Source organism: Salmo salar, chromosome 23 (assembly GCF_965601325.2).
Source record: "Salmo salar chromosome 23, fSalSal1, whole genome shotgun sequence".
Taxonomy (NCBI): Eukaryota; Metazoa; Chordata; class Actinopteri; order Salmoniformes; family Salmonidae; genus Salmo; species Salmo salar.
In genome coordinates, this window is record NC_138313.1 from 47,767,501 (window position 1) to 47,784,796 (window position 17,296).

Sequence of the window (17,296 nt, forward strand, 5' to 3'; positions counted from 1 at the left end):
CCTTAAGGCATTGGGCCAGTAACCAAAAGGGGTTCTAGTTCAATACGCGGGCCGACTACGTGAAAAATGTTGAGCTACGCAAGGTACTTAACCTGAACTGCTAAGGGGGTGGCTGACCCCTGGCCGTGACCCCACTCTCCGACGGTGTCTCAGGGGGATCATGCAAAAAAAACGAAATGTCCATGTCATACAGTACATGCTAATAATATATGTGTTCACTGTACTGTAAATCATTAAACTGTAAATCACTGTACTGTAAATCACTGTGCTGTAAATCACTGTGCTGTAAATCACTGAAGTGTAAATCACTGTACTGTAAATAATTAAACTGTAAATCACTGTACTGTAAATCACTGTACTGTAAATCATTCAACTGTAAATCACTGTACTGTAAATCACTGTCCTGTAAGTCACTGTCCTGTAAATCATTAAACTATAAATCATTAAACTGTAAATCACTGTACTGTAAATCCCGGTACTGTAAATCATTAAACTGTAAATCACTGTACTGTAAATCACTGTACTGTAAATCACTGTCCTGTAAATCACTGAACTGTAAATCACTGTACTGTAAATCATTGAACTGTAAATCACTGTACTGTAACTCATTGTGCTGTAAATCACTGTACTGTAAATCATTAAACTGTAAATCACTGTACTGTAAATCACTGTACTGTGCGTCGCTCTGGATTAGTTCTCCTACATAGTCATGTTTTAGTCAGGTTTTATTTCTCCGTAAGTAAAAACTCCTCGTTCTTTCTACACAGTTATCTTCCATTTCAATATGTGATTAGTCTGCTCACAAATCCCCAGTTATGTATCCTTCCACTAGGGACTGTATTTATTGCCCTTTCTCTCTTTCGCTCTCTGTATCCTTCCACTAGGGACTAGGTCCCTAAATGCACCCTATTCCATAGTGCACTACTTTGACAAAGGCCCACAGGGCTCTGGTCTAAAGTAGTGCACTACATAGGGGAATAGGGTGCCATTTGAGATATAGACTGAGACTCTCCCCACAGTTTAATAATAAATCACAGTGTTTAACCATTTGTCTCTCTGTTTGATTAAGGACTGGATACATAAACTGGGGCTGTAAATTACAGCGTCGTCGTCAAGTAGACCGACCCAGAGTAATGTCACCGACACAACAATGAGATAGATATTTAATCGGGACGTATAAATGTGAAGCATCCGGCTTGGCGTTTCCACTCAACACCAAATATGGTAATGAGAGGAAGCCCAGTGGCCGGGAGAGAGAGAAGATGGAACGAGATGGATTTTGGCTCAACATTCTGCAAATTTTCTCATCAATGAAACATTTGATCTCAATACAGTTTTCTGTTCCAAAAACTAGAATCTGTTATGAACAGAGTGGACTAAGTTTTGTAGACTTTACACTTTGCCAAAATTGTAATAAATTGTGTTGTTTAGAAGGAATGCGAAGGCGAATTGAGTTATTGCACAAGCGCACTTCACAGAGTAGCTGTTCCCTAATTGAAGTTAAATGAAAAAGGGTTAGGGTATGGACGTCCCAAGGATGCAAGATGGCATTACCCTTTGGAGAGTTTGGACAATGGGATTTCTGCATTATTCAAAATTCTAAAAGTTGGCCCAACTCTCTAAATATATGGTTCTGGAGTGACCAATGGCCCAACTCTCTAAATATATGGTTCTGGAGTGACCTATGGCCCAACTCTCTAAATATATGGTTCTGGAGTGACCTATGGCCCAACTCTCTAAATATATGGTTCTGGAGTGACCAATGGCCTAACTCTCTAATTATATGGTTCTGGAGTGACCAATGGCCTAACTCTCTAAAAATATGGTTCTGGAGTGACCTATGGCCCAACTCTCTAAATATATGGTTCTGGAGTGACCAATGGCCTAACTCTCTAATTATATGGTTCTGGAGTGACCAATGGCCTAACTCTCTAAAAATATGGCTCTGGAGTGACCTATGGCCCAACTCTCTAAAAATATGGCTCTGGAGTGACCAATGGCCCAACTCTCTAAATATATGGTTCTGGAGTGACCTATGGCCCAACTCTCTAAATATATGGTTCTGGAGTGACCTATGCCACAACTCTCTAAATAAATGGTTCTGGAGTGACCTATGACCCAACTCTCTAAATATATGGCTCTGGAGTGACCTATGGCCCAACTCTCTAAATATATGGTTCTGGAGTGACCAATGGCCTAACTCTCTAAATATATGGTTCTGGAGTGACCAATATCCCAACTCTCTAAATATATGGCTCTGGAGTGACCAATGGCCTAACTCTCTAAATATATGGTTCTGGAGTGACCTATGGCCCAACTCTCTAAATATATGGCTCTGGAGTGACCTATGCCCCAACTCTCTAAATAAATGGTTCTGGAGTGACCTATGACCCAACTCTCTAAATATATGGTTCTGGAGTGACCTATGGCCCAACTCTCTAAATATATGGCTCTGGAGTGACCAATAGCCTAACTCTCTAAATATATGGTTCTGGAGTGACCTATGGCCCAACTCTCTAAATATATGGTTCTGGAGTGACCTATGGCCCAACTCTCTAAATATATGGCTCTGGAGTGACCAATAGCCTAACTCTCTAAATATATGGCTCTGGAGTGACCTATGGCCCAACTCTCTAAATATATGGCTCTGGAGTGACCAATGGCCCAACTCTCTAAATATATGGTTCTGATAAGAGAAGCTGATACAGTATGTAAAGGATTTTTCTATAAGTCATTATTAGGTCCCAGGGCATTAGAAGGACATCTATAGATATCTATAGTAATCCCCCAGATAGAAGCTCTATCCACAGACATGTACACTGATTGAATAGAAAGCTCATATTCATAGCTTTGCCATTTTTCGCTCCCCCCCGTCACCCCCCCCCCCCCCCCCCTCCTCTCTCAATTCATCTTCTAAACAGACATGGACATTAGACCCACGCCTCAGCAGCAACAGCAGCAACAATCCCACAAATCATTTCCAATTCTACATGAGTGAATTAACCATGAAGAGCAGGACATCATCAATTTCCTCCCGGCAGGGCAACAATAACATAGAGGTGAAGAACCTTCCCATTCTCTGGCCGACGTTACTCTCCACACCATATGACAGATGTTAAACAGCCTTCCTAACCCAGGCTCCTTTTCATTCTTTCAGCGGGTTCAGGGAGCAACATTTCCGATGTATCGGTTTATACCAACAATCATCATAACTCTGCCTGGGAAAAAAGGGAGACATATGCCATTACGGTGAAATATTAAATTGTTGGTTTGAAATCCATAAAGACGGTTCTTCACCCTGTGCTTGTGCTCTCTGCTCTGGTCAGTAGGGATCACACTATGAGCTGTGGCACCCTATTCCCTAGTGCACTCCTTTTGACCAAGGTTATATCTCAAATGGCACCCTATTCCCTAGTGCACTCCTTTTGACCAAGGTTATATCTCAAATGGCACCCTATTCCCTAGTGCACTCCTTTTGACCAAGGCTGTATATCTCAAATGGCACCCTATTATCTAGTGCACTCCTTTTGACCAGGGCTGTGTATCAAATGGCACCCTATTCCCTAGTGCACTCCTTTTGACCAGGGCTGTGTATCAAATGGCACCCTATTCCCTAGTGCACTCCATTTGACCAGGGCTGTGTATCAAATGGCACCCTATTCCCTAGTGCACTCCTTTTGACCAGGGCCCTGTGGAGACACACAACCAAAGGATAAGGCTTCCAGTGGCTTCAGTGTCTTTGATCTCACGATATTAGCAAGAAACTAATGTTTTTTCTCTGACAGCCAGGAGTCAACAGGTATGGACTGTAGCCCTAGAATGAAGGAGTCAACAGGTATGGACTGTAGCCCTAGCATGACGGAGTCAACAGGTATGGACTGTAGCCCTAGAATGAAGGAGTCAACAGGTATGGACTGTAGCCCTAGAATGAAGGAGTCAACAGGTATGGACTGTAGCCCTAGAATGAAGGAGTCAACAGGTATGGACTGCAGCCCTAGAATGAAGGAATCAACAGGTATGGAATGTATCCTTAGAATGAAGGTGTGTATTGATGATATGTTAGGTGGAACTAAGCAATATGGTGGCCCGCCGCGTCGGTCACACTCTGCCAGGTCAAATTTAACCCTTATCTTCCCCCTTGGCCCTTTAATGTTTGCAGATCTATAAGGTCAAAGCAATATGGAAGAAGTCAGGAAGAGCCATCACCGCACTGCTGATGCCTAACCAGACAATATGCAATAGGACAGGCAAGGGTTAGGGCCACGAGGACAGGCAAGGGTTAGGGCCAAGATGACAAGCGAGGGTTTGCACCAAGAGGACAGGCAAGGGTTAGGGCCAAGAGGACAAGCAAGGGTTAGGGCCAAGAGTCGGGCAGGGGCAGAGCGGCAGGGGTTATGGCCAAGAGGACAGGCAAGGGCTAGGGCCAAAATAACAAGCAATGGTTAGGGCCAAGACGTACAGGGAACAGTTAGGGTCAAGAGGACAGGCAGGGGTTAGGGCCAAGGGGACAAGCAAGAGTTAGGGCCAAGAGGACAGGCAAGGGTTACGGCCAAGACGACAAGCAAGAGTTAGGGCCAAGAGGACAGGCAAGGGTTAGGGCCAAGAGGACAAGAAAGGGATAGGGCCAAGAGAAGAGACAAGGATTAGGGCCAAGAGGACAAGCAAGGGTTAGGGCCAAAATACCTAGCAAAGATTAGGGCCAAGAGGACAGGCAAGGGTTAGGGCAAATGGGGCAGGCAAGGGTTTGTGCCAAGGGGACAGGCAAGGGATAGGGCCTACAAGACAGGATTAGGGCCAATGGGACAAGCAAGGTTTAGGGCGAAGAGGACAAGAAAGGTTTAGGGCAAGGAGATAAGCAAGGGTTAGGGGCAACAAGAAAAGCAAGGATTAGTTACAACGGGTCAAGCAAGGGTTAGGGCCAAGAGGACAAGAATTGGATAGGGCCAAAAGGACAAGAATGGGTTAGGGCCAAGGGGACAAGCAAGGGTTTGCGCCAAGAGGACAGGCAAGGGTTAGGGCCAAGAGGACAAGAAAGGGATAGGGCCAAGAGGACAGGCAAGGGTTAGGGCCAAGAGGACAAAAAAGGGTTAGGGCCAAGGGGACAGGCAAGGGTTAGGGTCAAGAGGACAAAAAAGGGTTAGGGCCAAGGGGACAGGCAAGGGTTAGGGCCAACATGTCAAGCAAGGGTTAGGGTCAAGAGGACAAGAAAGGGTTAGGGCCAAGAAGACAAGAAAGGGTTAGGGCCAAGAGGACAAGCAAGGGTTAGGCGCAAGAGGACAGGCAAGGGTTAGGGCCAAGAGGACAGGAAAGGGTTAGGGCCAAGAGGACAAGCAAGTGTTATGGCCAAGAGGACAGGCAAGGGTTAGGGCCAAGAGGACAGGAAAGGGTTATGGCCAAGAAAAAACAAGCAAGTGTAGGGCTAAGGGGACAGGCAAGGGGCCAACGGGTCAAGCAAGGGTTATAGCCAAGAGGACAAGAATGGGTTAGGGCCAAGAAGACAAGAAAGGGCTTTAGGGCCAAGAGGACAGGCAAGGGTTAGAACCAAGAGCACAGGCAAGGGTTAGGGCCAAGAGGACAGGCAAGGGTTATGGCCAAGGGGACAGGCAAGGGTTAGGGCAAAGAAGACAGGCAAGCATTAGGGCCAAGGGAAACAAGCAAGGGTAGGGCCAAGGAGACAGGCAAGGGTTATAGCCAAGAGGACAAGAATGGGTTAGGGCCAAGAAGACAAGAAAGGGCTTCAGGGCCAAGGGGACAAGCAAGGTTAGGGCCAAGAAGACAGGCAAGGCTTAGGGCCAAGAGGACAGGCAAGGGATAGGGCAAAGAGGACAAGCAAGGTTAGGACCAAGAAGACAGGCAAGGCTTAGGGCCAAGAGGACAGGCAAGGGTTAGAACCAAGAGCACAGGCAAGGGTTAGGGCCAAGAGGACAGGCAAGGGTTAGGGCCAAGAGGACAGGCAAGGGTTATGGCCAAGGGGACAGGCAAGGGTTAGGGCAAAGAAGACAGGCAAGCATTAGGGCCAAGGGAAACAAGCAAGGGTAGGGCCAAGGGGACAGGCAAGGGTTATAGCCAAGAGGACAAGAATGGGTTAGGGCCAAGAAGACAAGAAAGGGCTTCAGGGCCAAGGGGACAAGCAAGGTTAGGGCCAAGAAGACAGGCAAGGCTTAGGGCCAAGAGGACAGGCAAGGGATAGGGCAAAGAGGACAAGCAAGGGTTAGGACCAAGAGGACAGGCAAGGGTTAGGGCCAAGAGAACAGGAAGGGTTAGGGCCAAGAGGACAGGCAAGGGTTATGGCCAAGGGGACAGCCAAGGGTTCGGGCAAAGAAGACAGGCAAGCATTAGGGCCAAGGGAAACAAGCAAGGGTAGGGCCAAGGGGACAGGCAAGGGTTAGGGTCAAGAGGACAAGAAATGTTTAGGGCCAAGGGGGCAAACTGAACTGAATATCCAAGATGGCGTAGCAGTCAGACATCCTTTGCCTTGTCTCGTCCCATGTATACATATTTTTACATATTTTTCTTTGCTTTCTTTTTAATATTTTTCCTAAACTTCATCTTAAAAATACTCTCCTGCAACCCGCCTCACCCAATGTGGTGTAGATCTGTTTTTTTTTCTAAAGTATTTCTATTTACCTCCGAACTGGAATACCTCAACTGAAGCTAGCTAGCTAACTAGCTACCAGCTATCAGCTATCAGTCAGCTAACCTTTAGCTCGGAAAGCTCTCGCAAGTTCGTACAACGCATTTCAAACCAGAGCATACCGGACCTATTTTTCTCTCCATATCCCCGGATTCCTACCGCAAACTCTGAACCCTTTCATCTGGATCATGGCAGCTAGCTAACCGCAACCCGGGTTGACTACTCCTGGCTAACGTTCCCATCCCGGACCAAGCACCAACTTGCCTGGGGCTAGCCCATGCTAGACCCATCTCCCGGCTAGGGCTTCTGGGCTACTCCTGAAGCCCACTCCTCGGCTACAATATCCGGACCCCTTCTACTGCCGGTACGGGGCATGGAACCCCGCCGATCCTTCACGACTGGAATACCGACATAATCTGCCCGAGGATCCCAACAGGCCCCTCAGGCGCGACGTCCCCTGAAGGCCCATTCTGCTAATCGCGGCCTGCTAGCTATCTATAGCATATTGGACAGTTAGCTGATTCACCGGCCAGTTTCTTGGACCACTATACCAATTTTGCCAATTGGACTTGGACCCCTTTGCTACTTGGAACCCTACTAACTCCATGACTGGTCTATCGACGTCACCGCACGAGGAGGCAAAAACAGACTTTTCCCCCATCGCGACGTCCCTCTAAGGCCCTTATGCTAGCTTGCTAGCCCCGGCCTGCTAACTGCTAGCTTGCTATCCCTGGCCTGGTAACTGTCTGAATCGCCATGTCCCCAGCCAGCCCAACCGCTCACTGGACCCATACAAAATAGAATTGCCAAAGGGGGTGGTCTTGCAATCTACTGCAGAGATAGCCTGCAGAGTTCTATCTTACTATCCAGGTCTGTTCCAAAACAATTCGAGCTTCTACTTCTAAAAATTCACCTTTCCAGAAACAAGTCTCTCACCGTTGCCGCTTGCTATAGACCACCCTCTGCCCCTAGCTGTGCCCTGGACACCATATGTGAATTGATTGTCCCCCCATCTATCTTCTGAGCTCGTGCTGCTAGGTGACCTAAACTGGGACATGCTTAACACCCCGGCCATCCTAAAATCTAAGCTTGATGCCCTCCATCTCACACAAATGATCAATGAACCTACCAGGTACAACTCCAAATCTGTAAACACGGGCACCCTCATAGATATCATTCTAACTAACTCACCCTCCAAATACACCTTTGCTGTTTTCAACCAAGATCTCAGTGATCACTGCCTCATTGCCTGTATCCGTAATGGGTCAGCAGTCAAACGACCACCCCTCATCACTGTCAATCGACCTGGCCGGGGTATCCTGGAATGACATTGACCTCCTTCCGTCAGTAGAGGATGCCTGGTTATTCTTTGAAAGTGCCTTCCTCACCATCTTAAATAAGCATGCTCCATTCAAAAAAAATAGAACTAGGAATAGATATAGCCCTTGGTTCACTCCAGACCTGTCTGCCCTTGACCAGCACAAAAACATCCTGTGGCGTTCTGCATTAGCATCGAATAGCCCCCGTGATATGCAACTTTTTAGGGAAGTTAGGAACCAATATACACAGGCAGTTAGGAAAGCTAAGGCCAGCTTTTTCAAACAGAAATTTGCATCCTGTAGTACAAACTCAAAAAAGTTCTGGGACACTGTAAAGTCCATGGAGAATAAGAGCACCTCCTCCCAGCTGCCCACTGCACTGAGGCTAGGAAAGACTGTCACTACCAATAAATCCATAATAATTGAGAATTTCAATAAGATTTTTTCTCGGCTGGCCATGCTTTCCACCTGGCTACCGCTACCCCGGTAAGCAGCCCTGCGCTCCCCACAGCAACTCGCCCAAACCTCCCCCACTTCTCCTTCTCCCAAATCCAGATAGCTGATGTTCTGAAAGAGCCGCAAAATCTGGACCACTACAAATCAGCCGGGCTAGACAATCTGGACCCTCTCTTTCTAAAATTATCTGCCGAAATTATTGCAACCCCTATTACTAGCCTGTTCAACCTCTCTTTCGTATCGCCTGAGATTCCCACAGATTGGAAAGCTGCCGCGGTCATCCCCCTCTTCAAAGGGGGAGACACTCTAGACCCAAACTGCTACAGACCTATATCTATTCTACCCTGCCTTTCTAAGGTCTTTGAAAGCCAAGTTAACAAACAGATTACCAACCATTTCGAATCTCACCGTACCTTCTCCGCTATGCAATCTGGTTTCAGAGCTGGTTATGGGTGCACCTCAGCCACGCTCAAGGTCCTAAACAATATCATAACCGCCATCGATAAGAGACATTACTGTGCAGCCGTATTCATCAACCTGGCTAAGGCTTTCGACTCTGTCAATCACAACATTCTTATTGGCAGACTCAACAGCCTTGGTTTCTCAAATGATTGCCTCGCTTGGTTCACCAACTACTTCTCCGATAGAGTTCAGTATGTCAAATCGGAGGGCCTGTTGTCCGGACCTCTGGCAGTCTCTATGGGGGTGCCACAGGGTTCAATTCTCGGGCCGACTCTCTTCTCTGTATACATCAAGGATGTCGCTCTTGCTGCTGGTGATTCTTTGATCCACCTCTACGCAGACGACACCATTCTGTATACCTCTGGCCCTTCGTTGGACACTGTGTTAACTAATCTCCAGATGAGCTTCAATGCCATACAACTCTCCTTCCGTGGCCTCCAACTGCTCTTAAATGCAAGTAAAACTAAATGCATTCTCTCCAACCGATTGCTGCCCAAACCTGCCCGCCCGTCCAGCATCACTACTTTGGACGGTTCTTACTTAGAATATGTGGACAACTACAAATACCTAGGTGTCTGGTTAGACTGTAAACTCTCCTTCCAGACCCACATTAAACATCTCAAATCCAAAATTAAATCTAGAATCGGCTTCCTATTTCGCAACAAAGCATCCTTCACTCATGCTGCCAAACATACCCTCGTAAAACTGACCATCCTACCGATCCTCGACTTCGGCGATGTCATTTGCAAAATTCAAAAGGCACACGCACATCTGAGCAATCTTGTTGCAGGTGCATGGCAACAGTTGAAACAGGATGAAGGAAAAAAGGAAACCGCACACTGCTCTTGATAGTATCACTGATATTTAATAAGCTTTACGTATCGGCCTAACGGCCTTCGTCAGAGCTTTTGTTAATTTTCTGAAAACAGCACCTCTATGTAGACCTAGCCCCACCCACATCCGTTCCACGTATGGGAAAGGCGTTGGAGGCAAAGGAAAAATAAATAAGTGCTACCAAACATAACAATATGCATTTCACAAATATTACAAAAGTGTATAAAGAAGACGCATTGAATACATCCATAAAATCACAATGAGGACATATCAAGTTTTCCTTAATCATTGGGTACATCATACGAAAAACAGAGTAATCTTAAATAGGGACATATTTTAAATTCACAACATAACATACATAGGCATTTCATCATTAAGTCCTTTAGGAAATAATGTCTGGAGGGTGAAAATCCAAAAACATTCTCTTTTGCTCAGAGTATTATTAATATCACCTCCCCTGTCTGATATCTTGACTTTCTCCATACCACAAAATCTAAAGGTAGAAATGTCATGCTTTTGGTCATTAAAATGTACTGCGACTGGATAATCCCTGTCGTTTCGTCTGGTTGAACTTTTATGTTCACTAATTCTCTATTTGAGAGAGCGGGAGGTCTTACCGACATAGCAGAGCCCACATGGACATTTAATAATGTAAATAACATGGGTGGTGGTATCATCATATTGTTGCACTGGGCGCATCCTCTGCATTTATAGCTACCATTTGGTAGAGGGCGTAAAAGAGCCTGGCTGATTTTCTTTCGTGGCTGGCAGTTGGCATGAACCAATTTATCGCGTAAATTGCGACCTCTCCTATACACAATGAGTGGTGGATTTTTAAATTCAGCCAGCAAAGCTGGGTCCGATGATAAAATATGCCAGTGTTTCTTGACCACACCTCCCACTTTTTGCGAATTCAAAGTATATGTGGTTGTGAACATTACGGAGTGTTCTTTTGCTTTAGCGGGTCTTTTTTGTAACAATTCATCTCGTGTTTTTCCCAATGCCAAATGAAGAGCTTCATTCACACATTGTGGTGAATAGCCTCTTCTTAGAAACCGATCCTCGACTCCGTCGATGTCATTTGCAAAATAGCCTCAACAAATTGGATGCAGTCTATCACAGTGCCATCCGTTTTGTCATCAAAGCCCCATATACTACTCACCACTGCGACTTGTATGATCTTGTTGGCTGGCCCTCGCTTCATACTCGTCGCCAAACCCACTGGCTCCAGGTCATCTACAAGTCTCTGCTAGGTAAAGCCCCGCCTTATCTCAGCTCACTGGTCACCATAGCAGCACCCACCCGTAGCATGCGCTCCAGCAGGTATATCTCACTGGTCACCCCCAAAGCCAATTCTTCTTTTGGCCGCCTCTCCTTCCAGTTCTCTGCTGCCAATGACTGGAATGAACTGCAAAAATCTCTGAAGCTGGAGAGTCTTACATCCCTCACTAGCTTTAAGCACCAGCTGTCAGAGCAGCTCACAGATCACTGCACCTGTACATAGCTCATCTGTAAATAGCCCATCCAATCTACCTCATCCCCATACTGTATTTATTTATTTATCTTGCTCCTTTGCTCCCCAGTATCTCAACTTGCACATTCATCTTCTGCACATCCTACCATTCCAGTGTTTAACTGCTATATTGTAATTACTTTGCCACTCTAGCCTATTTATTGCCTTACCTCGCTTGTCCTAGCTCATTTGCACATGCTGTATATAGATTTTTCTACTGTATTATTGATTGTATGTTTGTTTATTCCATGTGTAACTCTGTGTTGTTGTATGTGTCGAATTGCTTTGCTTTATCTTGGCCAGGTCGCAGTTGCAAATGAGAACTTGTTCTTAACTAGCCTACCTGGTTAAATAAAGGTGAAATTAAAAAAATATATTAAAAATTGGCACCAGCTATCAGAGAAGGCCAAAACTGCAAGACAGGTAAGAACACTGGGTACTGGGTAGGAGACATCTGTTGTAATTGATCCTGATAGCTTTAAAGCCATCTGTCTTGTCCACCAATAGGACAGGGAGATACAGCCCATAGGGATGCCAGACAGCCAACCAGAAGGGCAGGTGTTGTACCACCCCAGAATTTCCCACTGTTGATAATGATGATGCATTCTAGAGAAAGGCAATTTGCCAAATTTTTGCATGCATCCCAAATGGTCAAAAGCCATGCACTATATAGGAAATGTGGTGCAATTTGGGATACAGCTTCTCTCACATGAGTGTGATGTTCAGAGGTCATCATTAATAATCAGAAACTATAAAAATGTGCCCTTTGACCTTAAGAATTATAATGTGTTTTCATCCTGTATCTCTATATAAGATGATAAACATATACTGCAGAATGTGAAGAAAATTTACAGAAATTAGATACCGTGTTCACTGAAATACTGATACAAATAGAGACCTTGTTGACTGAAATACTGTTACAAATAGACACCTTGTTGACTGAAATACTGATACACAAACTGCATGTCACTGTGGGCGCGAATATTATTTGCCGTAGCTGTCAGGGATTTTATTTCCGATGTTCTCCCACTTCTCCAAGGTTTAATAATATTTGTCAGAAATGTTTTAGTTTTTTTCTCACACAGGATCCGTTTGTGTGAAGGTGTTTGCTAAGAGATAATTCAATTGTGTTATCCAAACAGCTTCAATGTGAGGCAACCCTGAAAAACTAATCATTTCTCATCTCCAGCTATATAACCTTTAAAAAAATGTAATTCAATATTTCTGCCAATTCAATGCCATCCTGGACAGCCGCCAAACCTTGGAAAAAGTATTTCTATAGCTGAAGTTAAGTTGAAAGTTGAGGCCAATTTTCAAACAGGCAGACAGGCCTGCGTCCCAAATGGTACCCTTTTGCTTACATTTGACCAGCGCCAAGACTGCTATACAGGGAATGGTTTGCTATTTGGGATGTATTATAAGTAACCTTTATTTAACTAGGCAAGTAAGTTAAGAAGAAATTCTTATTTACAATGACGGCCTACCAAAAGGCAAAAGGCCTCCTGCGGGGACGGGGGCTGGGATATAAAAAATAAAGAATAATAATAAATAAATACATATATATATATATAAATAAAACATATACAAAAATATATATAAATATAGGACAAAACACACATCACGACATGAGAGACAACACAACACTAAATAAAGAGAGACCTAAGACAACAACATAACAAGGCAGCAACACATGACAACACAGCATGGTAGCAACACAACATGACAACAACATGGTAGCAACACAACATGATAACAACATGGTAGCATCACAACACAGCAGCAGCCCAACATGGTAGCAACACAACACATGGTACAACCATTATTGGGCACAGATAACAGATAACAACACAAAGGACAAGAAGGTAGGGACAACAATACAACAGACTGCATGTATTTCCCCAGTAGAGAGAGAGAGCGAGATAGAGATATCTCCTGCCAAATGTATGACCATATTAGAGATACCTATTTCCCTCAGATTACACAGACCCACAACAAATTCATAAACAAATCCAATTCTGATAAACCCCCATATCTACTGGGTGAAATACCACAGTGTTCCATCACAGCAGCAAGATGTGTGACCTGTTGCCACAAGAAAAGGTCAACCAGTGAAGAACAAACACCATTGTAAATACAACCTATATTTATGTTTATTTATTTTCCTTTTTGTACTTTAACCATTTGTGCATCGTTACAACACTGTATATATACATAATATGACATTTGAAATGTCTATTATTTTAGAACTTTTGCGAGTGTAATGTTTACTGTTCATTTTTATTGTTTATTTCACTTTTGTTTATTATCTATTTCACGTGCTTTGGCAATAAAGCCCTTTGAATTGAATTGAGAGAGAGATGATCAAGTCGTTTTTCTAGTCATCGATATGGTCCACACAACTCTCTCTCTCTCTTTCCCTATCCTCCTCTCTCTCTATGTCTCCCTCTTCATCTCTCTCTCTCTCTCCATCTCTCTCGCTCCCACTCCATCTCTCTCTCTTTCTCTCTCTATCAATCTCTGTCTATCCCTCTCCCTCTCTTTCTCTTTCTCTCCCTCTCCATCTCTCTCTCTGTATCTCCCTCTCCATATCTCTCTCTCTCACTCTCCATCTCTCTCCCTGTCTCTCACCCTCTCAATCTCTCTCTTCCTCTCCATCTCTCTCTCTCCCTCTTAATATCTCTCTCTCTCTCCTCTCCTCTCTCCTCCACCTTGAGACGCGTGATGAATTTTAAAACGAGCAGAGAGCACGCGGCCGTACCGGGCTACCGGATTACAGACTAACAACCTGCCAGTCAAAGTCCACATGCTCACGTGAAAGAAAAAAAGCCCCTAGTCATGCATGTGCAGCCAGGGCTGAGCAGTAGTGGAATATTCCGACTCTAAGACTGGAACGTAATACCTCCTTCTGTCTACTACTCCACCTCCCAAAAAGCTTCTTCAGTCTGTAGACTAGTTGTTGTTGTACTCGATATTACAACACACACACACACACACACACACACACACAATAAACAGACCGGTAGTTGTATCGTGGCCTTATCAGTCACACAGCGCACGAGACCATTATCTAACGTCTAAAGGAAATGAACAAAAAAAACGCCCTCCTCCTTTCTCTCCTTCCTCCAGCAGCAGCAGCAGCAGGTGTTATTAGGCTACTACAGACCTGCAGGTCTCGTCTAGGTGGTGATTGTAATTATCTCCCGGCCCAGAGCGAATGAACGCGAGACGGCCCAGATAGGGGGACACTAGTAGAGAGTATTAGACTGGAAAACCCCGCAAATCACGCATTACGCCTCCAAAAACACGTGGGAGAGATTACTACTCCTAATAAATGCCGATTTCTTTCCCATCTTCTTCTTCTTAACCTAGACATTGCTCCCTTCTTTCCTTCCCTCTCTCTCTCTCTCTCTCTTTCATAAACGAATCCATAACGCGTAGCTTTTCCGCCAAATGTCGGCGTCTGAAGAGGAGAGGATATCCTAGCCTCTTCCACACATACACTTGGTCATCGTTGTGGATGCTGTTGTGACCTTGTGTTTGGTTGTCCTTTACTAGTGAATAGATGTCAAAATACCCCCGTAAAAAAGAGACGTACCGTCGGCAGGCAGACCATCTATGCCTAACAACAAGTAGGTATTCTAGCCTACATTCATAAATCATCGCTAAGAAAGAAAAACGGAAGGTTAGTGTATAAATAACACTGACATGATATCTGATATGATGAAAAGAGTGACCTAGAGCCCTACAATGACACACATTAACATCGGTCGGGATCATTATGTGTAGCCTACAAGATGTCCTACGGATGTCCGTGACAATGACCCTCAACTTATGGCCAACACATAACAGCAATTATCATAACAGAGGCGGGTTTACCCCGTCCCCCGTACGCTAATACACACCTTGAAACTGTCAGGCAAGGAGTGCTCCTCGCAAAGAGTGGATACATTTTTTAAAAATATTCTTACCTTTGCTATTGTTCTCTTCTCTATTCAAATACATGGCTATAAATTCACTCCTGGGATTTTCTGAAGGCGTTGGGTCAATGGTAATGATGAGTATTAGTCCTCTTTGCCGCCTGGAAAACACACACAACTCTTCTCTATTTGCGGGGTATTGTTGTAGCTGTTTTATTGTCTTGTTGCTCGGTTGAGAGTGCGTGCGGTGCGAGAGCGTGCTTCCAGCAGGTAGCTGTAGTCAGTTTGTCAGCCCCTCTCTCTCTCTCTCTCTCTCTCTCCTTTCTTTTTCTCCGTGACGCTCAGAGAAGAAACAGCGGGTATAGTAAAGAGTGTTTCTGAAAGAAGTCTTGGGATGGTAGCCAGGATGGAAGCATGCCTAAATGCGCTCATATGCTGGTCGCCAAGGGTTCCTTATGCCTTTGATTTCTTCTAACGCAATTCAATCTTTGTAGATATTATACTTCTGGTATTTATCAGATTTCACTGCTCCTGGCTGCTATTCCAATTGTACAAAACAAGGTGCTAATGGGTTAAAATGATGGTTCAATTGTGTGGTTGTGCAATGCCTAAGCAACGTTAAAAGGTTATTTAAAAAATAAAAAAGGTTAAAAGGGTATTTAAAAAAAAAGAAAAGACTATTGCTTTGAAGTGGGGGTCCTCAATGATAGCAGACAGGTGGTCCCCTCACCTACAACCTAGTCATATCTGCGCACGGACGTGTTTTAGGGAGCACGTGTTTTAGGGAGTAGGCAAGGTTTTGGAAATGATATATATATATATATATATATATATATATATATATATATATATATATATATATATATATATATATATTATTTCAAATATATGTTTACATTTTGGCAACTTCCGGAATCTTGAGGGATGCGCATTTCTCTGACGTCTCTGTGCTGCTCTAGGATGACTGTTATTACAAGGTATAGCTATGAATAAATCATATTGGTGAAACAGTTATTTAGATAATAATATATCTTATACAATTCCCAATGCAAGTAATAAACCACTTGTAGTAGTATAGCCTATTGCATAGAGAATAACTAGGGTGGCAGGCAGTCTAACATAGCCGCAGGAAGTTGGGGTGCTGAGGGTCTTGCAAAATATATACATATTTTTTTTAAAAGTTAATATATATGTTTTTGTTTTTACAAAGTAGTGCACTGGGCCTTTACTAGTCCTGTATTAACAAACCTTTACTAGTCCTGTATTAACAAACCTTTACTAGTCCTGTATTAACAGACCTTTACTAGTCCTGTATTAACAGACCTTTACTAGTCCTGTATTAACAGACCTTTACTAGTCCTGTATTAACAGACCTTTACTAGTCCTGTATTAACAGACCTTTACTAGTCCTGTATTAACAGGCCTTTACTAGTCCTGTATTAACAGACTTTACTAGTCCTGTATTAACAGACCTTTACTAGTCCTGTATTAACAGACCTTTACTAGTCCTGTATTAACAGACCTTTACTAGTCCTGTATTAACAGGCCTTTACTAGTCCTGTATTAGTGGACTGATATAGCTGTCTGGATACGAGCATCTGCTAAATGACTAAATGACAAGCATCCTCATTTGTACCTGTGTGTGTCCAGTCTGTGCGTCCGGTGTGTGTGTGTGTCCAGTGTGTGTGTCCGGTGTGTGTGTCCAGTGTGTGTGTCTGGTGTGTGTGTCCGGTGTGTGTGTCCAGTGTGTGTGTCTGGTGTGTGTGTTCAGCGTGTGTGTCCAGTGTGTGTGTGTCCAGTGTGTGTGTGTCCAGTGTGTGTATCCAGTGTGTGTATCCAGTGTGTGTATCCAGTGTGTGTGTCCTGTGTGTGTGTGTGTGTGTGTGTGTCCAGTGTGTGTCTGTGTCTGTCTATCCGTCCGTCTATCTGTCTGTGAGGCTGTAGCAATTCAATCTCCATATCTCAATTCTAAAATGATTCCGTTGTCTTCAAAGTGCAACTCAATCTGTCATGTTTTAGTGATATTTAGTGTTATTCAATCTCTGTTATGTTTTAGTGTTATTTAGTGGTATTCAGTCTCTGTTATGTTTTATTGTTATTTAGTGTTATTCAGTCTCTGTCATGTTTTAGTGTTATTTAGTGGTATTCAGTCTCTGTTATG

At 44.2% G+C, this 17,296-nt stretch overlaps 1 protein-coding gene across 1 annotated transcript in view; it reads right to left on the reverse strand.

Annotated features, from left to right (window-relative positions):
• LOC145850486 (synaptotagmin-7) overlaps positions 1–15,540 on the reverse strand; it is a 210,756-nt gene extending 195,216 nt beyond the window's left edge. Inside the window, exon 1 of the mRNA XM_082968192.1 lies at positions 15,187–15,540. Within this exon, the coding sequence (XP_082824318.1) occupies positions 15,187–15,220 (34 nt within the window). The 5' untranslated portion in view covers positions 15,221–15,540. The remainder of the gene's footprint in view (positions 1–15,186) is intronic.
• Positions 15,541–17,296: the final 1,756 nt, after the last annotated feature.